We start from the raw sequence: 27865 nt of genomic DNA on the forward strand, positions 1-27865 counted from the left end.
CAGTGCAAAGGGCCAGATCTACAAAGGTATTCAGGTGCCTAAAGATGCACACAGGTGCCTAGTGTAAGTATTACAAGGGGCCTAGCTGCATCTTTAAGCGCCTTTGCGAATCTGCCCCCCCTTCTTTAATATCAACTGCCAGGCAAAACATACCTAGTAAAACAAGTGAAAAGTGACAAATTAACCCTGTTCTCCTCAAAAGCAGGTACTAATCTCATAAAACAACAACTGAGGTTTCTTCAACTGCCAAGAATATTTAAACTAAGATTTTTTTTAAAAAAAAGAGCTTTATTATACAAAAGATCAAGTAAAGTGATCCAAAACAGAAGTTTTTTGTAATTCTGCTAAGAGTTGCACTCCATGATTTACATTTAAAAGACACTTTTTGAAAAGGCCACCAAACAAGACAGGAAGACTGATTAGTCCCACTTTCTTCCAGTTCAAGAATGCTAAACATATACTGTCCATCTGTAGCAGTATCAGCAATGTAACCTATTTAATTTACTTAACTATTCTTTGAACTCCAAGAACTGCTGAAGTCTTTTCTTATGCTCTGCAGACACTTGAACTGCACTAGAACAAAATAGAAGCATAAAATTTTACATTAATGTTACATCAACTGTAGAGCAAAGCCTCATAGGTCAAAACATTTTAAGCACAAGTTGAAATCAATAGTTGGGAGTCCATTAGAAATCTAGAAAACCCAGCTGTGTTATATAATAAAAACCTACATTCAAATATTAAGGGCAAAGACAAGCAAATTCAGATTTGGAGTTGGATACTTCTTCTTAAATCTGCTCTCATGTATGAAAGTATTAAATAGTTTTAATTACTTAAATATATTTGTTCTTTTAAACGAGATCCTAAACAGTAATTCACTTATAAGCTCCTTCAGTATTTAACAAATTCATGCACATCTTATCCCAATGTAAACAATCTATTTTAAATATATCTGAAGTCTGCAAAGGAAAAATCCCTTATAAAGTAGGGATTGCTCATGTGTTACTGTTACTTTCAAAGTTAATAGCACGGTGGCCAAATGCCAACAGAAGAATGATGATCTCATAGTTCATGTAACTTCCATCAACCCGCATGTCCACAAATTAGGAATGAGGCTGCCTATTGCTTTTACAACAGCACAGCCTGACAGTCAAAGCCCCATGTTTGGGGGCTACTAGGACTCTACAGATGATTATCCCTGTGAATAATACATATTCATTGTCATTAGAAGGGGGAATTGGGAAAATTCCCTTTGTGTTTTCAACAGCTAAAAATTGTTACTAGATGCCCTGTAAAGGTCCTATTCATGGGACTTCCCTTTCCATAGGTACACTTGGGCCACGTCTACACTTACAAGCTTACAGCTATGCCGCTGTAAGAGCTCTGGTGTAGCCATGTTATTGACATAATAAAACCAGCTCAATGAGCAGCGAAAGCTATGGTGGTGGGAAAGCATCTCCTGCCAACATAGCACTGTGCACATGAGTGCTTATGCCGGCAAAACTTTTGTTGCTCAGGGGTGTGAAAAAACCACCCCCCGAGCAACAAAAAAGTTTTTTTTTTACATAAGTGCTAGTGTAGACATGACCTTTGTCACTACATTCACTTAAACAGAACTAAGCAGGTAGCTGCCAATACAAAAGGCCTTACTTTAGATGTTCTCCAAAAGTAGTAGTGATCCGGTATATCGCAGTTTTCAGGGATGCTCTAAGCGCAAATCGTAGCGTTTTGTAGGAGGTATCCATCAGACTTCCCGAAATCCTGGGAGGTTTGCTAGAAGCATGAGGCAGCTTGAAATGCTTATCTACAACCTGGATTGACAAGTGAATGAGAAGAACTGTTCTGCTGAATCCATTTCAAACGAACTCTAGTAGCACAGGCGGTTGTGCCAAGCAAAGCAAAGAGACTAACAGCAAATTCAGAAGTTTCACCACTGACAAGTAAAAAAGATTGGAGACAGCTTGACCCAGCATTCCTTCTGCATCTTGGCCAATGGAAATACAGGAGCAGACTTTGTAAACTGAGATTCTCCATTTATGGATTCTTTAAATGTTGAACATAGTACAAACACTGCAGTAGAAGGAACAATTCCCAACTTTGCCATGACTAATCTTTTAGAAATAAGGAAGCATTTCCATTGCATGTTTTTAGAATGCCTTATGCTGAAGAATTTTAATTACCTCTAAAATTCTGAGAATCTGCCATTAAGACGGAACAGTGATTATAATAAATGGCACTTAACATTACCTTGGAGACACGTGTGTGATTAACACACTCCCAAACATATCATATAGTGATATGATAATTGATTCTAAAGTAATCTCTAATATTTGCTGAGAAACATGAAACAGGTTTGATCTCCTGAAATGTGTTGGCTCTGTAATTGAAATGCTGTATGTTACATGTGATCAAGTTGAAGAATAAATCCTAAACACTTCTGTTGACACTATAATAATTACTTCCATGAGACAATGTTTATAATTGAGCATTTTGTATCGTCTATTTAAAAACGTTCCAAGTGTAATGTCAGTTAAGAAAGATCTAATGAGGTATTTATTCAGTCTAAAAAAGGACTCTGGTGCTTTGTTTAGCTTAACTGAAGATTATGATAAGCCATTTTAAGTGGCGACATAATAGTTTCATTTTATAGTCAGTCAGCAGTGCCAGTGAGACACAGGAAAATGAACAGGAAAACTTCCCCCTTGAATTAGTTTTGCACTAAGGAGATGTCAAGGATCCTCACCTCCTGAAGAGTCAGTAAGGTATTCAGAATAGCCGGCAATGTAGTCTGGACAACTCCAAATCGGTCTTCAGTAAATGAGGCCGCAACCAAACGGGATAAACCTCCAAGCAAAGAAAGAGGTTACTATTAAGTCTAATATAACTAAGACCTAACTCATCTTGATTTAGCCTCCAGAAATGGAACAAATATGCCTCAATTTTAGGGATATAATGGGCCGGATTCTGGCCCCCACTGCAGTTTACAGCAACTGCAACCTGAAGATTCCACTAGTGTGGGGGAGATTCCTTTAAGTACAGTGCAGCCAGGTGCAGGTTACAGCAGTCCTGAGGCTGCTCTAACTTGCTCCATGGTATAAACTATCCCCAGATTTGTTGCCTTAGCTGCACATCTACATTTGCTGCCTTCCCCATCACCTTGCAAGTCTTACACTTAGAGCTATGGAGCTAGTTCTGGTGATAGCTAACCAAGCATTATCCAGTTAGGAACCATTAATAGTTAATTAACCCACACTGCCCATTTTGCATGGGCAATACTTTCTCCACATAATGGTAAAACTTCCACTTTATTCTTTTAAATCCCTTCTCAAAATGTACCTCTGCCATGATACCCACAAGTCACTTCCATCTGGCACTGGCAGGTAAATGGCAAGCTGTCACATCTGTTTAATTTATAGTTCTTATCCTCCTGCAACTCACCTCACCCCTTTTGCCTTTTGAATTCTGCCTTGTGTAAATTGCCAGTTTTCTAGTGCAGGGACTGAGTCATTATTTTGCTGTACAGTGCCTGCCCTAGCACAACATAACATAATAGAATACTAACATAATATAATCACTCAATTATGTAGGTCATGACTAGGCAGATTGCCAGCAGGAATTATTGCTATAATATCTATTGCTCAAGTATCTCGATTTTTAAAAAAAAAAAACAAAACACCTCTCCAAACTGGGCAAATAGCTATCTGATGCAACCATGTGTTTTCATCGCTGTTACCTTTGTTCTCTCCACTCCATCTCCCTCCATCTGTTGTTACTTCCACCTATTGTTTGTCTTACATCAGGAATCAGAACATTCAAAAACCAGTGGAAGAACACTTCAACCTCTCTGGTCACTCAGTAACAGACTTAAAGGTGGCAATTTTGCAACAGAAACAGCCCCTTTTGTGGGCTTGTATTACAAGTTCAATGTTGCATACACTTCACTAACACAAAAGTAATTTGTTGCCCCAGGTGGGTATCAGCAGCGGGGATTAAACCAAGGTTTTTCAGATCTAAACCCATTAACATCTACTGCTTGAGCCAAGAGATCCAAGTCTGCTAGCTCAAAGCCAGTAGCAGATTCAGATCTTATAGTCCAGCCACTCGAGGTGGACAAAACAGCCACACCGTGTGAGTGTGGGTTATACTTACAAGAGAAGGCCTTTATTTAAATCCATTTACATAGTAATGGATACAGCAAGTCTGGAATTGGAGCCTTTCATGATGTCCACTGCTGTTGTACCACAAACCCAGAATAACGAACACAAATTCAAATGGAAGTTGCTTACCTTCTAATGCCCAAATGTGCATTTGGGCATCAGAAAAGACAGCCTGGATCGAGGCCTCTGGATGCTAAGGAGAAAGCATAAGATTTCAGAAAAATATATGGGTTTCCCCCCACCGACAACCAGCCATCACAGTTTTTTGTTCAAATACGACCCCACACATTATTTAACAAGACTATAAATGCATGCCCAGTTTACACAGTTGTACAGTGTAGTCCCCACCGGAAAAGACTTGCTATTGAGTTTTATTGGCATCTACTATAGGTGCTGTAGGGACCGAAGCATTTAACTGGGACTTGCCTGCTCTAAATAGTTATAGCACGCTCATCTCCACTGCAGCTAATGTCCACCATGGGATCTGTTTGCCTGCACAAAATAAGCACACTTCAAAATGCTGGGCAGACCTACCCCAGGATGTGGCAAGCTACTTGTATTTATGTACCACCTCCCACCCTGGCAGAAAAGGCTGCAGGACCCACCTGTAAAACAAGCAGATCTCAGGAGATGCATGGGAGGCCAGGGCCATTTAAAAGCCCTGAACATGCACACTAGCTCTGCCCCCCCTAGTGGACCCCAGATTCCTGATTGCAGTTGCCCACGAAAATCATGAGTGGGGGCTTTACAAAAAATAAGGCTATATAATCTGTTCTAACTTCAATGGGGCTTGAGCAGCGCTTAATTTGTAATGAAAGAGGTGTCAGGGCTGACGCAGTTTTTTTACTTTCATAACAGACACACCAAGCCCAGAGGTGCTGGGGCTCTGACCTGCCAAGCCCAGAGGTGCCGGGGCTCTGACCTGGCACAAATTAAGCACTGTGCTTGAGGGACAATGTACATGCCATAGCTCCCCTGACTGACCCAATATGGCCCACTCTCTACCCCAGACTTCACAAAGGTCTCTGTGGGGCCAGGACTGGGAGGCATAAAAATTGCCATGAGGCAGCTGAACCCCTCCCTTGATACTAGGCAGAGGAGAAGCTCTGCATGCAGAGGGTCCCCTCTATGCAGAGACCTGGGGGAACAAGACCTGGCCCAGTGGTAACGCTCATTTAAGTCTACAAAAGATTAAAATCAGAACTAAAGGAAATCCTTTGAATAATTCTATCATGTTATTGGATCATGGATTATGCGGATTGCTGATTTGGGGCCTGTCAAACTAAATCTACACAATTTAAAAAAAAAATGCTAAGCTCTACCTATTTATTTTATTTAAACTTTTGTGCCAATATTACGATTAAAAAAAAGTTTCCAGCAAGTTGACCCTCTCTGCTGAAAAGATTTATGAAAAGTTCCCGTGGTTTGTCCACATCACAAGAACCAACCCCCTAAGAAGTCTGGTTTTAACTAGTATAACACTAGAGACTTATCTAGCAGTTAGTATAGTGATATGAAGTCAGGATTCCTAAATTCTAATCTTGGCCCTGATGATGGAATGTGGAAATTGCAACGGATGCACCTCAGTTTACTTGTGTGAAAGAACAGTTTTGTTTCTATACATGATTCCAATATTGGAGGCTTCAGTACAACAGTACATAAAACGCAGTAAGACTCTAGAATAAAAGATGTTCTAGAAATGTTACTACCAAATTTAGAGGGTTCACTTAATACAGGATTAGAACCCACTTCTGCCCATGTGTTTCTGGTGTACCCAACCAAATGCTGTCACAAAACATACATTCATCCTTACCTTGCTGAAGAAATACATTATCAGCACTCGTTTTGACAAGAAATTCCTAACCTGAGTAAGAGAGCAAAAAAACCTCTGAAGATTAATATATAGGCAACATTTCTGATATGCAATTTAACACTTCCACAACCTTACAGTCCCTATATATGGAGAAGAGTGTTTTGAAGAATTAGGGTTGTTTTAAAAAACATGTTTTTAAATTAAAAATTAGGTCAGCTAATCTGAGGAGAAAGGTCATACAATAAAATGAAGTTTCCCTTTTTTAAAAAAAAAAAAAAGGAAAAAACCCCACAATCTTGCATGCTACATACAAAAACAGGAGATGGTTTTAACTGGTTTGTACTGCAATTTTTACTCCACCTGCTCTTGCTTGTTCTGGAGCCATGTATAAATAAAGCTTGGCTGTATTGCTTCATTACCAATTCTTGCAACAGAAATCACAGGGAAGGACGCTGGATGAGAGCCATTCATTTGCAGATCTACAAGAGAAATCCAACCAAGTTAGAGAAAAATAGCTACTCTTCCCCACGGAGCAATCATTCAACTCCAAAGACAAGGATTTGTACAGTCAAGACAATATTCCAATTATACTGAAAGAGGAGGATGACAGGGGATTGAAACCGAAGATCCCCACCTGAACTTGATGTCCACAGCTTTGGTCCTCTTCTCATAACATGAGGACTTTGGACTGATCCATGCCAAGGAGAGTTTAAATCCAGAATTCCAGCCTTGCGATTTAGAGAAGGAGAACTGAAAGGTGAACCAAAAGAGCTTCCAAGATCAGATGTAGACAATGCCTTTAAAGGCAAGAGGGATGATTTAACCAGGGAAGGCATGTGGGTTCTAGACACGACATTAGACCTCTGTGTCTGGAAGGCCATTTCTTCCATAACAGCTGCTTCTGGTGATAAAGAACACATTGCATGGAGACATACAGGCTGGCATGTGTCAACTCATTTTTCTACTAGTGTCTCCCCTAAGGTTACTATTCCCATAGCTATTTCAGCACACAATTTCTGATGAGAGTTCTTTATGCAAGACAGACTTCCAATGGAAACAGTGTATTACCACCATTACATTCAGAACCCTTACTTTTTAGTCTATATTCAATCTCATCTATGGATTTAAGAATTGCAAAAGCTAAGGGGGACCTTCATGGTTTTGTTGCGGTTTTTTGTTTTTCCAGGGGAAGGGGGGGGTAATAAACACTACCATCTATACACCTCAATACAGATTTGGATTTTCTGTACGATATTTGTGCTTCCAGTTCTTATTCCAAGACAATTTGGTAAACAGGATGTCTATGTGTATCCTAGCCTCTCCTTAAGTGTTATTTGCACATTCCTACACCAACACTAGCTGAATCATAACAAACATCCCTCAAACTCCTACAGCAGGGGCAAGCGAATTTTTTGGCCTGAGGGCCATTTCCATTTCGGAAATTGTACGGAGGCTGGTTAGGGGAGGCTGTGGCTCCCCAAACAAAACAACCAGGCATGGCATGGCCTCCACCCCCTACCTGCTTCTTGCCACCTGATGGCCCCCAGAACCCTCACCCCGACTGCTCCCTGCCGCCCCATCCAACCCCTCCTCTCATTCCTGACTGCCCCTCCCTCCTCCCCCCCCACCCGGACCCCTGCCCCACCCAACCACCCCTTCTCCCTAACCGCCCGGGGAACCCCAGCCTGACTGCCCCCCGCTGCTGCATCCAATCTCCCCTTTCCTTCCTGACTGCCCCCCCCCGGCACCCCTGCACCCATTCAACCCAACCCTCGCCGTTCCTCACCCTCTGACTGCCCCCACCTCTATCCACACCCCCACCCCTTGACCACCATCCCAAACTCCCCTGCCCTCTATCTAGCCCACCTGCTCCCTGCCCCCTTACCATGCTGCCTGGAGCACAGGTGGTGCTACAGCAGTGCTGCCTGGCTGGAGCCAGCCACACCACCGCACAGCACAGAGCACCGGGTCAGGACAGACTCTGTAGCTGCGCTGCCTAGCGGCCCAGAGCATTGCACCAGCAGCACGCTGAGGCTGTGGAGGTGGGGGAACAGTGGGGAAGGGACAGGGGGTGAGCCTCCCAGGGCAGAAGCTCAGGGGCTGGGCAGGAGAGGCCTGCAAGCCGAACGTAGCCCGTGGGCCGTAGTTTGCCCACCTCAGTCTTGTTCTAATGCTGTAGGACAAATTCTACCACCTTAAAACTAGCAACAGTAAATTACAGGCAGCACCAGAGTCAGAAAATGGGTTATAGCAAGATTTTAGCCCTCTCTACAGCAGGTCCCACCACTTAGTAAAAAAAGAAGTAACAGTTTGACTTCCTTAAGCCACACAAATATGGAAGAAAAAAAAGACAACAAGAGTGCTGTTAAATGCACTAAGTAAACTGGAAAAGGTTCTCTCTCTCCAAGTTTTCTGTTTTAGTTCTCTTGGGTGTTACTTTTAACAAAAGATAGCTTAAAAATAATTGTTTTGTAACCTAACAGTGTTCCCTTAATACTTGAGAACAGTACTTGCTTCTCCATATCAATTTATACTAGTATTATTACACTGCCCCTTACAATATAGCACGCCTTTTGGGGGTATGCCAGTTTAAAGCCCACCACAGCAGCTACTGTGAATCTTCTCTCATAAAAAGATACCTGAAAAGCTCAAGGATCTTCCTAATTCTCCTGTAGACGGCTGTTTCACTCTCCCATTTGTAGCTGCAGCTTCCTGCTGCATAATCAGCTTCTGTGTCAAGTCACTCAAAAGATTCAAGCACTCCTTTGATATTGCTGTCCAGTTGTGAGGATGCCCACCTACCAGGGAAACAGAAAAATTATTTGAAGGTACATCAGATGTTCTCTTTCTACTCAAGACACAGATACCGCCAAGCCTGTTTTGATGGTTGTGTTTATGTTCTACTTTTACTTTTAGTACAAGCTTAGAGAATTATCTGAAACATTAAACTCCTAGGAAAGCCATGCTGCATTTTCACTGTGAGAGTTTTTAGTCACCTGATGTAACAGACTGTTGGCCAAATTCTAACCTTCAAGCCACATTCACTGCTCCCAGTAATCTCAATGAGAGTTGCATGGGTAGATTGGAGAGCTGAATTTGGGCCCATTAGTTGCTAAGTGATGTCAGTTATGGTAATAAACAGATGTGAAGCTAATCCATAACACCAGAATGCCTGATGAGGTGCAACAAAAGGTCCCCAATGGACTCAAGACAGTTTTTATTCAGCTCCTACGGCATATCTTAGTACATGTTAGGAGTTTCATACACTTTATTTTTTTTATCACAGCCACTGCTTGCTTTCACAGCTGCAGGGTTGATTTGTTTTTTTATGCTTGGTTCCATCTCACTCTCATCCTCACACTAGGCTTTTATACACATCTGTTATTCTATTTGGTTTAAACTTATGATCTGTGATATCAATACCATTCTGCTTTTGATATTCTAGGACCTATGTTTCCTCACAGTTGTCATTTTAAAAAAACGAACACACAGCAGGCACCAGTATTTGGGAAGTTTAGTAGAGGAGACAACACTATCAAGTCTTCTCCAAATGATGCCAGACTGATGCCAGGGTCTTTTTATGTACGAGTCCCTGTGATTTATGAAGCATGCTTCAAAGCATTAGATTTTTTTTTAAATAAAATCTTACTATTAGAACAGCTCTTAAAAGTTTATAGCCATGAAGAATGAATTTTACAAATACCTGGCTGACTGAGGCTAAAGACCTCTTGTCGTCGCACAGGAGAATACTGGGAAAGTAACATCAAATCCTGTAAGGCCAAGAACTACAAAGGAGAAAACGTTTTAATAAGTTATAAAAACAAGTTGACCACTTATACTCACTTCAGTCAAAATCTACTGGTTTTGTTTTGGGATTTCAGCACAGAATTCTTCCTACAAATGCTATCCCTAATGAAGTCAATGGGATTTGTGCACAGATACCATAACTGTGGGCAAAATTCAGCCATATGACGGAAAAAAAATTAATCAGGCTGAACACTGGGAGAATGATTCCCTCACTTAGACCACTGAAAAAAAGATTCATTTCATACTGAGGCTGTTGAGTGAATCAGAACTTTGTAGAAAACTTTGCAGACTTTATGCCATTTTATTTGTCATTGAGTAGTCTAAAGTGCCAATTTCTGGCTCTAGTGGTTAAAAACAAGACAGAAATAATGGAATTTACATTGAAACAAAAGCATAGTTTTAAGGCAAGTTCTTTCATTGCCTGCCAGGGATAGATAAGTTAGTCGTGCTATTTAAGAATTGTGTCAGGCCTCTAACAGTACTTTTCTGAAAATTTATCAAGGACCAAATAGATGTCCCAAAACATCAATGATCAGTGGTTCAGGAGCCAGATTATCAATCAACATTACCCAAAAGAGCCTCAGTAGTGTGAACTCATTGTTTCATTTGTCAAATTCACAGGAGGTTTGCCACTACAATTTGTGAATAATGTTAATTTTTGTGTTATTGCCTTTAAAGAAATATATATTTTTACAGAGGACAGAAACCCAAGGAAATGTTGGGTCTTGAAGATAGGGAACAGAAGGACAAACAATAGGAGAGATGCAGCAGCATCAGAAGTGTTGAGTGCACAAATATGTGCATATATGTAGCCCAGTACATGTAATTCTAAACAGTGCCTATTCACCTGACAAAGATACAAGCTTGAAAAACAGTTACACAAAGTGAATGGAATTTCATATATGCTCTGTTTTAACAGAAGTGTACAGTAGTCTACAAACACAATTGACTAAGTGATATAAAATACCAGAAACTGCTTCTTTCTATCTAAATTAATCTTCCTTCAGCTTAAACACTGATTCCGTACAAACAAACAAACATAAGGTGCACTGATTGAACTGTCAGTGTGGGGCATTGCGGGACAGCTTCTGAAAGCTAGCAACGTCGAAGCAAGCAATACTATGTTTACGCTGACACTGCGTTGACCTAAGCACTATGCCTCTCGTGGAGGTGGAGTTAAGTTGGCGTAGTGGGCGAGTTACATCGGCAGGAGCGACATTTTAGTGTAGATACTTAGAGTTAGGTCAATGCAAGGCAGCTTACGTCAACCTAACTCTGTAGCATAGACCAGGGCTTAGTGAATACACATGTAATATCAACGTGGCAGTTCAAATACCTTTATAAGAAGGGGAGGGTTGCTGTTTAAGATTTTAGGCAGGCATTGGTCTGTTTCCTCCGCGAAAGTTGGTTGAACAGGAAAATGATGTGCCTGAAATTAGAGAAAAACAACTAAATTTGTTCATCACTAGTTATCTTATGCAGAACAAACATTGAAATAAACCATTAATGAGAGACCACAGTCAAGTTAATTTTTTGTCACTTGCCAAACTGTCAAGGTACGAAAATATATACCCAAAAGCTTTGACATCGTGTTAAAACGAGCCAGTGGTTTTTAATGCAGCAGCACAAATGGACATCTACTTTTAAACTGACAAGAACCAGACACATCACTCACTTTATCTTTACGCTACAGTCCCTCACCTTTATACCCTCCAAGTAACCCTTGTGGTTAAACGTTAGGGACACCATCCCACATTTTACTATGTCTTACAAAAAAGCCATAGACATAACGAAGTGATGCACATCCCATTACCAGAAGGGAATATCAACCTACACTGTATCAGTCAAATAGCAAGCTCAAAGTTAGAGTTAGCTGTGTCCTGAAGGATTCAAGGTCATTAAAGGGGCACTGTCAGATTTAACATTTCTATATCTGTATTAATAACTCCATGGGTTACAATTTTTTGTTTTAAATAATCTAATTTAGTTGTCATTCTGATGCTCACATTTTATACTTTCATATTTTTGGCTTTCTGGTTCTCATGCTACAACATTTAGACTGCAAATATAGAAGGGAAATGTTTAAATCCCAACAAAAAGCTGATTTAATTACAAGTATCCATCAATGTACTTTTAGTCCCATTAAATTTAGTTAAAATAATATGGATGTACAGTTTGGGCAAAGACTCTCTAGCAGTTTCAGGTTTAAAGCAGACTATTCTTGAAACTATTTCTTTTCTCTCTCCCCTCCATTTCTAAATAGAAACTTTAAGTTCTCGCACATTAAAAAGCCAAACAGCTAATAAAATGACTTCAAGCAGAATAAGAATTGCTTGAGAGACCTATCAGCTTACCTCACATTCAAGTGTATGTAAAGCAACTTTTGGTGAGCTGAACAACCTAAAAAAAAATCCCATCATGTCACCTTTTATAGGTAAACAAACTTTCCCTGTGATCTCTTCTGCTGAATGGCCAAAAAACATTTTATAAGGAAACTTCAAGCTCTAGAGGCATGTTTTGATGCCTTTAGTAAACTGACACTTTCTTCAGAAAGTTCTGATCTGGAAATTAGAGTTGACTTAAAACAATAGAGAAACTAAAAATGCCAGTTTTAGAGACACTCATTGGGGCAGAAATAAAGCATTATGTGGAATTCTTAAGGATTCTACAAAGGTGCATAGGAAAATTTAATCATTCTAAAATTATACTAAAAGCTGAAGTAATCATATCCATGGCTTTCCTGAAGGACTTGAGAGGGAGGACTTCTATAAACCCATTTGAATCTTTGTATTTCATTAATAAACTTTAATCCTCCCATTTGAGTCTCTGAAGTAGTTTGTATTAAAAGAAACTGTTCTGGCTTGCAACTTTTGTTATGTTTGCCTTATTGTTATTACCCTGGCACAGTCTTCTGATCACAGAAAAGTTACTTATATTTTGAAAAATAAAGACAGAATTCTCCCCGTCTTCTCAAAGTAAAGGGGAGTACATATCTCCTCTGATATTGCTAAAACTTCCTGTCCATGTTTGTAGAAAAACTTCTTTGCATTCTGAATTTTTTGTAGGTCAGTATTTCCCAAACTTTTGGAAGCCACACTACCATTCAGGAACATGAAACCAACTGCAACACATTTCAATCCTGCCATAAGTTGTCAAAGGCCCACCCATATTTTACGTTTTCATAATAAGACACCACTCCTCTCTTGTCTTACATGATTTTATGACTAGTAAAATGATTAATGTAGACATTTAACCATTAGCACTTGAGCTAGCACCCATTGAAATAGGGCAGTTCAAACCTCAAAGCTATCGTTCCAGGCTCTCTGAAAATTCAGGTAGCCATCACTGCATCCGTTATAGTTGAGTCACATTTTGAAGGTTTTCTCCATCTTCATAACAGCTAGAGACTTTGAATGAAAGCTGACACTCTGAAGAACAACTGAGATGTCTGCCCCAGATTTTAAGAAAACATTGCTTTAGGTTTTAAAACCTCAGCCCTTTTTTTCTGCTAAGCTGTAGCTCAGCAAAGTCTACGAAAAAATAATGTCATGTTATGGGGGCAGGGGGGATTTTTATTCTCTGCTGTTTTACAAAAAAGTATCTAAACTAGACAACGAGGAATAAGACTCCAATTCTTTACTATTGGCACTTCACTGTTTCTTTTATTGAATCATGGTCTCAGCTTTAAATACATTATGAGTCATATTAAAATAAATCTTAGCCATATTAATTTGAAGCTTAACAATTAAGTAAAAAAGAAGAAAAATGTATTAATTCCCAAGATGCTTTGAAGTCTCTTTCAATAGCTCAGCCTGTATTCTGTTAAATCAAAATTGTTTGCATTATAGTGTTATGTACTTTGGGGGTTTTGTTTGACGTTTCTAAGAAGGTACGGTTCACCAAACGCTGGCTGAGCACATGATGCTCTCTCATTTCAAGTTGAGCTACTGCAATATAAACAGCTAAAATGAAACAGATATTCTCCAAATATTAGTTTTTCCATTTAAATTGTAGTTGTCTATAGATGTCACAACCTTGCTATGGTATTGGAAAGGGGAAGGAAAATGGTTCAATCAATCAAAAAAGGGATGGGAGATATCCATCAGCTAGTCTCTGCATTAAAGCATGGTCCCCACTATGTAATGATTGAGAACCACTGGTTTAAATTATTCGTTAGTGAATATTGCTTTTGAACATAAGCATTTTTTCCCACAACACTGATGTCATCCCCGTATAGCAGTCACCCAATACTAACCTCTGTAGCATAGATTTTGAAGAGTAACCATGCAATGTGCCAAGTAATCAGAAGAAATATACCACATAACCAGGTATGGTAGAGCAAGGATAGATCCAGAAGACCAGTAAGTGTGTCAAGAGGATGAAGTTTACTGGGGGTAAAAAAAATATATATATATATTATACATACATGCACGCACACAGTATTGGAAAATGCTTATAATAATTGACTTCTGCAACACAAACAATTTATGGATTAAAGCTCACTACGAGAAATGTTACTTGGACAAACATTTTATCAAAAACCCATTTAGTTCTTTTAACTTGTCAGCACTGATGGTTCTGTAAGATCCAAAACTTCTCAGTCAACTAAGAGTGATGTTAAGCTCCCAACATTTGCCATTTTAAACAAGGAATAGTCATAAGTAAAGAGATACTACAAAGATTGGGGAAAGGAGAATATATACAGAATACATGTATGTGATGTGAGGGAAAATACTCCCTTCTTGTATTCTAAAAGGCAGTCATTTGTACTACTTACCTATCTGTATTAAGGTCCATTGTGGTACTTATCCATGCTCTTGGAATGTAACCTAGGTAGTAAACAGAATGACATGTAAAATAGATCTCTAAAACTATGAAGTGTATACAAAAAGGCTAGTAAGAACTTTCATGTCAGAATGACGGTAGATTACACACAGACAAATGAAGAATTGCAACGTGTATAGTGGAAAAAGGTGATTTTTTCAGAGACTGGCTACAGAAAGAATGGATGTCTTTTAGGATTAAAGCCCCTGACTATGAATCAGGAGATGTGGATTCTACTTCTAGGTCTATTATTGGTTTGTCTAGGGGTCTTATCCAAAGACTAATGTTATTTTGTTTCACCCACCTGCAAAACAGGGCTAATGCACATCTACATCACAGGGCTGTTATAAAGATAAATGTCAGTACAGCATTTTGGAATCCTCAGTGGAAAGTGATCTAGAATACTCTACATTTCTAAAGTACCATCATTACCTATAGAATATAAATATGGCAAGTGGAAGAGGAATACTTCAATATCCTTTAGGCTTAGAATACAAAACTTGCCATGATTGTGTGGCTGAGCCAGTAAGCCATTCACCTACACTTTATCATAATGGTGAAAAATGCTTATTTTACTTACCTAATAAAAAAACCTATGCACCCTGGACAAGTTATTTGTAGGGCTGAATAATAAATATTAATAGATTGGCTAAATAATTCTCTTAGTATATATGGACAAGAAAAAAAAGTCAGAACTCTTACCAAAAAAATAATATGCAACACAGACGTTTCTAACGAAGTACAGTGATTCCACACAACTACGTTTAACCAGCAGAGGCAAAGATCTTCTGAAACGTAAGTACTTGTATTGCTAAAAAAAGAAAGATTAGTTGAAGCATTCTGCATTCAAAAGAAATCAAGTATAATAAAGCCCTCAAACAAATGCAGTCAACCTGAAGTCTAGTCAATTTTAAAAGACTAATTAGGTGTAGGGGTAACACCTGAAATTACTTCTGAGTCCACCAGCTGTAGTTTCTGCAATTGAAACCAGTAAGAAAAATGTGATTGTACAGTCTTTTTTCTCCCCTGTTGCTGTGTGAAGAAACCCACTAGCAAAGAAAATTGACCACATAGAAGAAACAGGGAAATTGACTATATATAATTTGCTGTCAAATGCACAAAGTAAATTGCAAATAGAGGAAAGTATGTTTCTTCTCTATTCTCTTAATTAGAACCTCAGGTATTCTATACTAAAAAGAAAATAAAAATTCAGACAGCAGTATGATTTTTAAGTTTATGACAATCCTTCAAAACCATGAAATAGAGGTAGATACTCAAACCTTCTTGCACATAATCATATTACATATTTCCTTTGAAAACTGAAAAACATCTCACTAATAAAATGTATGCAAGAAAATAGATGAGATTTACCTTCTCATTTAGATAAACAGTCTCAGAAAAGGAGAGTTGTCAATATGAAACTGCAAGCATCTAAAACTATATCAGATTTTATTTTAGGAAGCACATGTATATTTACTGACAAACTAAACTGATAAGCCAGGTTTAAACTAAATTAAGAGTGTCAACACAATGTTTTGCACTGGTTTAACTAAATCTATTTAAGAAACCTTCCATTAAACCAGTACATCTCTGTGTTTAGACCAGGCATTGGTCTAGAAATCAACTGGGATCCACTGCTGCTGCTGGATTCTGAGGTATAGCAGTAGCAAGAGTCTACCTCTTCAGGTACCCTTCAAAAGCACCCAGTAGCTTCAGCTACTGCAGAATACAGCATCCCACAAGCACTATACACATGCAATGGTAGGGATTGATGCTGGCTTTTTGCTTCAGAGCATGATTCAAGCTGTTATGATTTATGCTTGAATTAGTTTAGTAACCTGTTCACTGAAAGCTTGTTTTTCCCTCCCACATCATGAGGCTTAGAATACACTAGGCCACTCCTGCTGCGAGTTCCTGGAGTTAAACTCAATGGCAGGGCGTTCTCACATCTGGAATTCACTACAAACAGTGGTCCACCTGAGCCAGAATTTACCATGCTTCAGGGCTCTGTAAATTTTACTTGGTTGTAACATTAGGAGATTTTTGGTTTATTTTAACATTAGGATTTTATGGGATCAGGGGAGGGACCTTTGCTAGGATTTAAGCTGAAAGCCTTGTTTGCTAATTTTATAATAGATTGGTTTAATAAAAAAAATACAAGTGCTTGGCCACTGGCACCCACATACATTTTGGTACTGGAAGCAGACCAAAAAAAGGGGGGGGTGGGGAAACAACAAAATTTATCCTTTGTCATTTGAGCAGATTAGATATTTATCTTTACAAAGCTTTTTAGCCTCTTACCTGAATGACTGGAAATGGCAAATAGTTCATATTGTTAACAAGGTACAAGAGACTATAATTGTAGCCCATGAAAGCTCCAGACAGCAGGAGGAAGAGGTGATACTCATTCAGGCACATGTGTTGAACAGCACCATCTAAGCTAAAGTAAAGAAATGGTTTATTTATAACATATAATACTGTAAATTACTATTCTAGACTTCAGTTTAGCATCTAACTTTAGTTAAGCAGAGCTTTGATTTTATTCATCTGATTGGCGTAAATGAAAAATATTCCCAAGTATCCGTGAGGGATGTATACCAGAGCAAGTTTTATCTGAGCTGTTAGTCCTATTACCTGTTCTTCCTACTTATACATCATGGGGTGGGGGGACCAAGATCTATTGAAGATGCCATTTAGAACAGGAGACAGGTTCTTAGGTCATTTTACAGCTGAAGGGTCATTTGACCTTTTCAGCACTGAACCTGAAGCAAGGGAGATTTAGGTTAGATCACTGATACTCAGACTGAGGCTCGTGAGCCACAAGTAGCTCCTTATGCGTCTCCTTTGCAACACATGATATTAAAACACTCATTTAATTATTAACCTAAGTTATTAACCAATCAGGATGCTTTTACTATGTTATTAACCAATTGTAGTTGATACTACTTAGTCATTTTTCTGTGACTTTTTATATATACACATACATATACATATATACACACACATACATATACATATATACACACACACACACACGATGAGGAAATATTTAGTATATAAACTAAATATTTCCCCATCATGCTGTTTAAATATTAATATAAAGTACCATAGCAAATAAAACAACGAATTCACACTGCTGCGTCTCTTTTGTGTAATGCTGATTGTTAACACCTGGACCACAGAGGTCCGAGTACCACTGGATTAGATATTACAAAAAACTTTAACTGTAAGGGTAGTTAAGCACTGAAAATGAATACCAATGGAGGTTGTGGAATCCCCCTCACTGGAGGTTTTTAAGAACCAGTTAGACAAGCCACATCAGGGAACATTTAGGTATTTTTGGTCCAGCCTCAGCGTAGGGGGCTGAATAGAAGATCAAGATCCCTTCTAGTTCTACATTTCTATGGTTCGATAGTTCATTTCCATTAATAATCTTAGTAACTTAGATGGTCAGGGCTTCTGGTCAAACTTTAAAAAAAAAATCCACAGCAATGTTTGTAAACTAATCATTTGTCATTCTTCACTGAAGTACTCTACTCCTTCCAGTACTCAAACTAAAGCAAGTTTAAGAACAAACAATTGCTCATCTTTTGCCAGAAGTTAAAGGGTTATTTCCTCTAGGAAGAGTCCATCAATGAACTCATTTTAGGACAAAACTGTACTACTTGCACAATACTTGGTTCCATTATTAACAAAAAAAGTCACCTTTCTGAAGCTGTGCAGGGTAGAGCAAGGAACTGGAACTTCCCCTTAGTCATAACTGCAGCACACCATGCCACCAGCATTCCCATTATAGCGTGAACAACTGAATGGATAACTTGCCGTGGGTGAATAATCTTTCCTAACAGTGCTAATCGAGAGCAGGGAATAGAAGGCACAACTGCAAATAAAAAAGAAAACAAAAAACAAAACAAAACATGGTTTATCAACTACTGCTAAATAAAACTCACACAGCTTGTGTTTCGTTTGCATATGATACCTCTGACACCACAGAACACTTTAGTTATAATCAACCATAAGCGGATATAGATAAATAAATCAGCAGCACAGAGGAGAGTTTCAGGAGTATGAAGTAGCACGAGGGTAACAACAGATCCCCTTCCTACCCCAACGTGCAGTCACATTAGTGGGGCAGAGCGAAATGGCTGGTGAATACATGGAAAGATATAGCAATGGAACAAGCTTGTACAGAATTTTGAATTGGATGAGGAGCCTGTTCGGGGACACTGCTCCGCTACTACATTCACCACTGGTGATCTGACTCACAAAATGCAGGTAGATTGTTGAGGCTACGCACAGAATCCAATTTTTAATGGAAGAATCAGAAATTAAAATAGTTATTTTAAAGAGGATCAGGGTTTTTATTTATTTATTTATTTTTTTAAATTCAGTGTTTCTGACCAGGGCAAGTCAATTTGACTATTATGAAGTCCCTTTAACACTGCAGCCACCATTAGATACCTAATTAAATTAAGCTTTAAGGCATTCCACTTTCAATCAATACATACAATACTGTATAAAGCCAATATATACAGTATAAAAACACATCCTTCAAGACAGTCCTCTCATTTAGTTAAAGGTCAAATATCTTGTTGACAGCAACTTTCATAACCCACCTGCATAAAATTCAACATTGAAGATGCTTATTATCAGTATCACCACTGACAAAAGGAGGATACAAAAGATGACATAGGAAGTATACCAATCGTTGAATGAATCTAAAATGAAAGAGAATACATTGTTCATAAGGTGCAATAGTACTATATAAAGCTATGATACTAGCAAATGTTTAATATTAAGCATCTAGGTCGGGGCGGGCAAACTTTTTGGCCTGAGGGCCGTATCAGGTTTTGGAAATTGTATGGAGGGCCGGTTAGGAGAGGGGGTTGTGCCCCATCCAAACCCCCTGTTTCCTGACAGCCCCTCTGGGACCCCTGCCCCATCCACACACGCCCACTCCGACCGTCCCCAGACCCCTGCCACCCCATCCAACCCCTCCTCTCATTCCTGATGGCCCCGCGGGACCCCTGCCCCATCCAACTGCTCCTTCTCCCTATCCCCTGACTGCCCCCTGCCGCCCCATCCAACCCATCCTCCTCCCTGACTGCCCCCCGGTACCCCTGCCCCCATTCAACACCGTTTCCCCCCCGACCCCTATCCACAACCCTGCCCCCTGACCACCACCCCGAACTCCCCTGCCCTCTATCCAACCCCCCCGCTCCCTGCCCCTTACCCCGCCGCAGCCTCCCGGCTGGAGCTGGGCCACGGCGCTGTGCAGCACAGAGCACCGGGTCAGGCCGGGCTCTGCAGCTGTGCTGCCCCAGGAGCTCATAGCCCCGCCGCCCAGAGCATTGCACCTGCGGTGGAGCGAGCAAGCTGAGGCTGCAGGGGAGGGGGGACAGCATGGGAGGGGCCAGGGGCTAGCCTCCTGGGCCAGGAGCTCGGGCAGGACGGTCCCATGGGCCAGATGCGGCCCGTGGCCCATAGTTTGCCCACCTCTGATCTAGATACACAATGCACAATCACAATCAATAGGTTCTTATTTCATTGAGAAGGTATACATCCCTCATGGATACTTGGGAATATTTTTCATTTACGTGCAGCTGCACTGTGGTTCTGGATAAACAATCATACTTCAATGGAGCATGTTGTGCATCTTAGTAATTGGATTGGTCATTTATGAAAATACAGAATGTTGCAATTTAATTTGGACACATGCATGTATTTCTAATATAGCTGAAGTAATTCCCTTTTCAGTAATAGCACCCTTACACGTAGACAAACCTGAATATGAAAATTAAGGCCTGGTCTTTACCACAAAGTTAGGTCGATGTAAGCCACCTTGCATCGACCTCGTTGTACACGTGTCTACACTTAAATCCATCTCCCACCAATGTAAGTGCTGATGTAATAACACTAGCTCCCTGAGCAGTGCTGAGCCATGGTCAAATGTACTGGGTTCGATACACCATCAGCATACACACTGCATTACCTGTTGACCCTAACAATCCTCCAGCAGCTCTCCCACGCCACTCCAGCCACAGTTGTGAATTCCACTGCCCACGAGTCACAAACTGAAAGCTCCCCCAGCCCTCCCTTTAAAATCCCAGAGAATGTCTGAAATGCCTTTTCCCTGGTTGTCCATCTTGGTGAGCACACCTCTATCTGCTCGCCGTTGTTGTGCACAACTGCCAAGCTAATCATGCCAACTACACACTCTAGACATGCTCTGACCTGGAGTAGACAGCAGGCACAGCTCTGAACCAGCTGTAGGAATGTCAACATCTACAAGCAGATTGCTTGGGGGATGCAGGCAAAGGGGTACGACAAGGACCAGCAACAGTGCCACATGAAAGCCAAGGAACTGGAGCAGGCATACCAGAAGGCCAACCATTGATCCGGTGTGGAGCTACAGACCTGCTGCTTTTACAAAGAACTGCATGCCATCATTGACAGAGAGTCCACCATCCTGACCACCACCATGGATACCTGTAAGATGCCAGAGTCACAGGCCCCTACCATGAACAGAGAGGTGGTGGTGGATGAGGAATACAAGAGACAGATGACCAGGGGGTCCAGCTGTGTCATGAGTCAGGACCTGTTTTTGACTCCACCGCAGTCCAACCAGTCCCTGCAGTTGAGCACAGGCAAGCCTGAAGCAGGGGAAGGAACCTCAGATAAGCATGTAAAAAACAAGTTTCCAATTACAGTGATAGCCTCCCCAACTTAACAGGACATAGCTACTGACTTTTCATTAATTCAGTGGTTTTCAAACTGTGGTCAGTGGACCCTTGGGGTTAGACTATGTCGAAGATTTCCACAGGGGTCCACACTTTCATTTGAAATTTTTTTTAAGGGTCCACAAGTGAAAAAAGGTTGAAAACCATTGCATTAATTTACCTGTACTACAAAAGGTAGTGGTACAACAAAGATGTAGAGTTGATAACTGCTTCTCATTCCCCTCTAGACTGAGACAAAGGTGGCCATGCAGAGCAGTTTGTTTACATGCAGATGAATGTCCCTTGAATCTCCTGAGAGCTCCCAATGAAACTTGCATGAAGGAACTCTGCAGTCCTCTCCTGAAGATTTCTAGGGTTCGCAGTCTTATTTCTTCCTCTGTGGTAAAACACTTTCCCATGCCATTTGGTGATAACTTCAGCAAGAATCATTGCCATAAACAGGCTAGCAGCATACGGGCCTGGGAAGCTTCGGGACGCCAACAGCAATGGCGTTTCTCTGCCTTTGTTACCCTTAGGACTGAGATATCAGCTAAAACAACCACCACCACCTGTGGAAAATGGTGCCAGTGCCCTGTACTCAGTTTCATGCAACCGAGCAATTCCCTCACCTCTGGCGGGTCATACTCACCACGGCTGGTGCCGTGAACAAGCACTCCAAAGAAAGAGTGCCAATAAGCATGTCTTACTTAAACACCTAGGGAATCAAAAGAAGGGGGGAATTCTGAATCCTATATTTCGTTTTCCATTCCTACTATACAGACAATGGTACCTCTATGTATTTTACTTGGTGATGCAGCTGCTGAGGCCTTGAGAGGTACAGTCTCCACACCACTGGAACAACTAACCTAGTGGGAGAATATGTTCTGCAAGATCCTGCAAGCCAGTGCTGCACCAGACCTTGATCAGAGGGCTTGGAGGGTGAATATTGCAGACAGTATGGAGACAGAAAGGGCAGCCAAGAGAAAGGCGCAGGAAAAGGAGAGGGAGCTGCACCAGGACATAATGCAGCTTCTCCGCCAGCCAATGCAAATGCTGCTGACTCTTTTGGACTTCCAAGTTTAACGATCCCAGGCTCAACTGCCATTGCAGTCAGTGAAGAATTGCAGCACAGCACCTCCCCACACACACGCCATTCCACATGACCTCAAGGCCTGCATTCCTACCCCTACCACTCCACACTGGGGGAAAGCATGGACAACCACAGCTTCATATACACTGACCTGGAAGAGCCATGGTTGATTTGTGTGTAGCTACAATTGATAGTGTTCCCTGCTCTTGTTTATTTATTGAGATTCTAAATTATTTTAAGTTAAAATGTATTTACTTTTAAAATTCGTCAGATTTTTTGTTTGTAGCTGTTTTTGTAACTGAACACAACTCTCGTTTTGAAAATTATTCATCTTTATTAGTTTACAACATATGGTGGATAATGCCTGCTGGCAGTTAAAGTAGTGCTGTTGTATACTCACAACCCATAGGCTCAGTGCCAGTCATCATCACCTGTCATCATAAAACGTACAGCAAGCATCACAACATTAACAACTGCACTATCAGTGATATATGCACATATGTGCAGCAAGCACAAATCCTAACAGATCCCAAAACTGCAGCAACAGGTTGAGCACAGTACACCATAGCACACCACATTACAATGGCTGGCTGCTGAAGAGGTCTTTCAAAGCTGACTTATGCTACATAGCTCCTCACTGAGCTCATCTAATACCCCTTGAATCTGGCTGTTCAAACTCAGACAGCCAGTCCACCTCAACCTTCCACCCCTGCAGAAATCTCCCGCCCCTCCCCTCTTCTCCTCCCGCCCCCCCCTCCCCCGCCCGCCCTTTGCTTCACAATCATCATGCAGGACACAATAGGAAGCTATAATCACTGGGATACTTTTCACGCTGAAATCCAATCTGGTGAGGAAACAATGCCAGCACCCTTTCAATCTATGAAAAGCACATTTAATTCTCATTCTGCATGTGCTGAGCTTGTAGCTGAAGCTTTCCTGGGTGCTGTCAAGGTGGCCAGCGTATGGCTTCATGAGTCATGGACAAAGGGATAGGCTGGATCCTATGTCTACTGCCATTTCAACATTGCCAATGGTAATCTGCTGGACAGGAAAGAAGGTCCCTGTTTGTAGCTCTGTGAACTGTCCTGCATTCTTAAAGATATGAGCATTGTGCACCTTCTCTGACCAGCCAACAATGATGTCAGAGAAGCGTCCTTGTTGATCCCTTTTTGTTGATGTACTAAAAGCTGAGGTGCTCTGGGGCCAAAATAGGGATGTGCGTGCTGTCTATTGCTCCAACACAGTTCGGGAAGTCCATACCTGCAAAGCCATCCAGTATGTCCTCCACAGCAGATGATTAATGGCCCTGTACACTTGCATGACAGCGGCCCCCCACAGTGGATTTTTCCTACTCCAAAATTACTTCCCACTGACTGGTAGCAATCCAAGGCATTACACATTGACAGTGTGATCATTACTTGCTTTTCCTATCAGTGCAGTTCTCAGTTTGGTGTTCATGCATTGGATGACACAGGAGAGCTCAGCACACAGATCCAGGCATGTGGCCTTTTGCATCCAAAAGTTCTACAGCCACTGCTCATCTCCCAAACCTGCACTACAATACAAGCACTGACTGGTGGGATTATTTCTCAGGATGGCACTTCACCATCCGCAGCTGCTCAGTGAATGCCATCAACAACCTTGAACTGGTTCTTGTTATGTCTCAATGTAAACTGAGCACATGGAAATCATCATGCTCCCCGCAGTTCTTCTTGCCATTCTGCAAATACTGGAGGATCATGTATCCTGTGCTTGCAATGGTCATGACAATAGTGCAGAGCTGTGCAGGCTCCATGCTTCTGTTAAAGATGGTGAACAGCGACAAGTCCCATGCAGGTTCGTAGGAAATTGAAAACAGACGGTAAAATTATCGACTAGAGATATTATGGGATGGATAACACTGTATTATGGGAATTTGACCCCATTTCTCCGAGTCACCCGTGTGAGACTCCATTCTGCCTCACTATGCATTGCAAAAACTACCCAAAAGACAGTGCACTGAACAGTGGCACATTGCATACTGGGATACGTACCCATACGGCACTGCACTGTGCATCAGCACAAGCACTCCTAGTGGGTACATGCAGCACCGACCCAAGGAGTCAAGTATGCACAAACACATGCGATATACTAACTGTGAAGGGTATATGCCAAAACTTGTGTTGACAAAACTTTGTCATGTAGAGAGGCTTACGATATTAGTTATTTGGTCATTACTTTTTTTGTTTATTCCTTTTTCAGAAAGATAAGATGACAGCTCCCTGAAAGGCTGAATGTCACAACTACCAGGCTTTCCAGTTGGTGTCTATCTATTGGAGATAGTCAACACCACTCCTGTAAACATATGTTTTCCTTTTGCAATCTATTTAATACGTAGCATATATTTATTTATCTCCTTCCTCAGACACTTCAACAAACCACTGAACCTTTGATAAAGATAAGTATCAACCATTATCATTTAAGCACCAAGTTATACATTGGAAAGCATAGTTACATATCAGTTTCCACAAATTTAGAAAGGTCTCAAATGCTGGTTAACCAGTATCCCTAGAGCTCTGGTTCTCAAAACTCTGGTTCACCAGTGGTCTATGGGGCACCTCTACATGACTCAAAGAATTAAACACTTTGAAAACCAGACAGTGGAGGGTGATTTATGAGATGCACTTTCACTTACAAATGATTCCACAGGGCACAATAGTTAGAAAATAGAGTTCAGTAAGAGGGGTGAATATAAAAATTAAGGACTTGATTCAGTGTTGAAATAAAGTGATTCCCAGGCTACACAAGCCCTGCAAAACTCAGTTTTCAGCACAATGCAGTTGACAATATACACCTCTACCCATATAACACAAATTCTGATACAACGCAGTAAAGCGATGCTCTGGGAGGGGCTGGGCAGCACACTCGGGCAGATCAAAGCAAGTTCAATATAACGCAGTTTCCCCTATAACGCGGTAAGATTTGTTGGCTCCTGAGGACAGCGTTATATGGGGGTAGAGGTGTAGTTATTTTTTATTTAATCAGAGCATAAGTAGCAAGCAGAAATAGAATGCTTTAATAATTGCACAGAAAGTTAATCATTACACGTGTAGGGAAGAACACCTACTTGAAATCCATTGTATAGGATGAAACAAGTCAATGCTGCTAATGCTTATGAAGACTGCCGTACACAGAGGTAGCAGTAGTACTGACCAGGCAATACTAGCAGCCACTCTCCAACCTAAAACCTAAAAAGACAAAGGAAAACATGAGTAGCAGTACAGCATAAGCCTTAAATACTGTCTCTGTAAACCAAATACCAGCCAAACCACCACATAACGCAATTAATCAGAAAGGTCAGATAATTGTGCAATATTGTTCACATCAAGCATTCAAAAGGCATGCACCTGGTCCCAATAAACCATGAGAGTAACTTCAAATTCATGAGATTTTAGAGATAATCAATTTGGGGTTCTTTTTAGTTGATTTTTGGTTACTGAACTTTTAAGTGGCAATTGCATCCAGTTTTCAAGCTTTTCCCTGCAAACCATGAGAGTTAGAAACATACAGGTTTCTTTTATATATATATATATATATATATATATAGGAAAACCGAGGATTGGTCTATACCTAAAACTTCCGTCAACCTAGTTATGTCACTAAGGGCTGTGAAAAATTTTGCACCCATGCAATGTAATTACATCAAACTAACCCCGCTATAGATGCAGATAGGTCAACAGATTAATTCTTCTGTCGACCTAGCTACTACCTCTTGTGAGGGTGGACACACTAAAGTAACAGAAAAAAATCCCTTCCATTTCTGTCACAAATCCCTACATTACAGTGGCATAACTGCAGTGCCGCAGCTGTGCAACTCGTAGCATAATATACCATGAGAGTCTCACGTAATCAGTCGACTCCAGCAAGGTTTGTAGCAAAATGGCAAGAACTGGTAACACTGCTTGTGATTTGCTGCACACATGAGAGTCCGCATTTGTGGCAAGTGGCAAAAAAGAATGAGGACCCAGGAGCCATTGTTCATGAAGCAGGATCTCTTTTGATTGTCCCTATTATGCCCTGAAGCTAACCGTCAGGCTGGGATTCCCAAGAACCAGCGTTTGGCGCCGATTAGCCATTGAAACGCAATAGGATACAGGCATTTAACTCCCTCCGGCACACGAGCTCTCAGGGGTTAAGTCACGGTCCGGATCCCGCCCCCGCCCCCGGGCTGTCCGTCACTGCGCACCCCCTGCCGGCTGCGGGGCCCGCGTTACCCAGCAGGGCACTGGCATCGAGCCCCGCCACCCCAGACAGGCTGCGGGCGCCGCTGCTTTCGGCTGGACACGCCACTTGCCAGGGGTCCCCGCTGCGCGGGGCGGGCTCCGCACACCCGGGGCGGGGCACCAGCCCGAGCAGGGGCCCTGACGCGCGGGATCGGGCCCGGCCACGGTCCGCCCGGCTCCCACAGGATCTGGGCCGCGCGACCCCTACTCCCCCCCCCACCGGGGGCAAGGCCTGAGGTGGGCCTAGGACCCCCCCGCCGCCACAGGGAGGGGCCTGAGGACGGCGCGGGGCGCGGCCCTCACCTGCCGGAGCAGCGCCTGCTGCTCCCCGCCGCCTGACCTCATAGTCCCCGCGGCGTGACTCCCGCCGCCGCCGCCATTCAAAGCCGCCCGCGTCCAGGCCCCGCTTCCGCCTCCGGGGCTGTTCCGCGCGCTGCCTGTTGGTGCCACCCATCAGGCGCTCCTAAGGCCACCCCCCCCGCAGGGACCCCGAACCGGAAGTGACGACGGCAAGGGAGCTGAAACGATAGCGTCTGAAGCGGGCAACTACGGCTCCTGCGCAGTACGGGCACTACGCGTCCCGGGTCTCCCGGCGTGCCTCGCGCCCAGCGTCCCCGGGCCGGGAAACCAGCTCCAGTCCCGTGCTGCAGAGCTTCTTGTACCCAGTGTGTTCACCCCCCTCTCGTTACTCACTCCTGCCCCTGGCCGTTACTCCCTACTGCTCGTGTGGCGCGGAACTTACAGGTGTCCTATGCTCTTTCCACAGCTGAAGGAGACACAAGGGGCTACGTTACGAAAAGAGTAATGGGATGACCCTGAGCAACCAGAGCTGTTTGAAGGCACTGCACTTCTGTGGTAAAAAGTGTGAAGACAGAAGGAAGCTGAAAGAGGAACCACTAGGGCCGGCTGTTTAAAAAACCCGCACATATACAACACTAACACTTCAGTAAAAGTGAAATCTCACCTTCACAGAGCACAGAAACTGACTTATGATCTCCCCTAATGAGATCTCAACCAATAATTGTCACAAACTGTAGGATAATGGCTGCAACATGCCAATTATAGTTAACTTATTTAAGCCTCAAGGTAATACCTCTCTCTTGTAGGCAAGGTGGGTTTGACTCTTACGTGTTTCAAATGGACATTAAACTTGATAATATGAACAAACATCTTGTTGCATACATGATGTATTC

At 41.9% G+C, this 27865-nt stretch overlaps 1 protein-coding gene and 1 long non-coding RNA gene across 3 annotated transcripts; one reads left to right on the forward strand and one right to left on the reverse strand.

Moving 5' to 3' along the window:
* Positions 1-276: 276 nt before the first annotated feature.
* On the reverse strand, positions 277-27124 carry NDC1 (NDC1 transmembrane nucleoporin). 2 transcript variants are annotated; one of them, XM_045028467.1, is made up of 18 exons: positions 26976-27124; positions 25517-25637; positions 19218-19319; positions 18307-18481; positions 16903-17041; positions 15304-15412; positions 14555-14606; positions 14033-14165; positions 11114-11206; positions 9674-9755; positions 8610-8768; positions 6605-6868; positions 6331-6449; positions 5971-6021; positions 4287-4350; positions 2744-2844; positions 1651-1811; positions 277-573 (listed from the first exon to the last, which is right to left on the reverse strand). In XM_045028467.1, the coding sequence occupies exons 1-18, from the start codon at positions 27015-27017 to the stop codon at positions 510-512; spliced, it is 2031 nt and encodes a 676-aa protein (XP_044884402.1). In that variant the 5' UTR covers positions 27018-27124; the 3' UTR covers positions 277-509. The 2 variants fall into 2 exon arrangements, with proteins under 2 accessions (XP_044884402.1, XP_044884401.1); XM_045028466.1 differs by having other exon boundaries at positions 6605-6871.
* Positions 26753-27841, forward strand: LOC123376461. The gene is made up of 2 exons (XR_006581795.1): positions 26753-27337; positions 27439-27841. It is a non-coding gene; the product is annotated as an uncharacterized LOC123376461 (long non-coding RNA).
* The last annotated feature ends 24 nt before the right edge of the window (positions 27842-27865 follow it).

Source organism: Mauremys mutica, chromosome 8 (assembly GCF_020497125.1).
Source record: "Mauremys mutica isolate MM-2020 ecotype Southern chromosome 8, ASM2049712v1, whole genome shotgun sequence".
Lineage (NCBI taxonomy): Eukaryota > Metazoa > Chordata > Testudines > Geoemydidae > Mauremys > Mauremys mutica.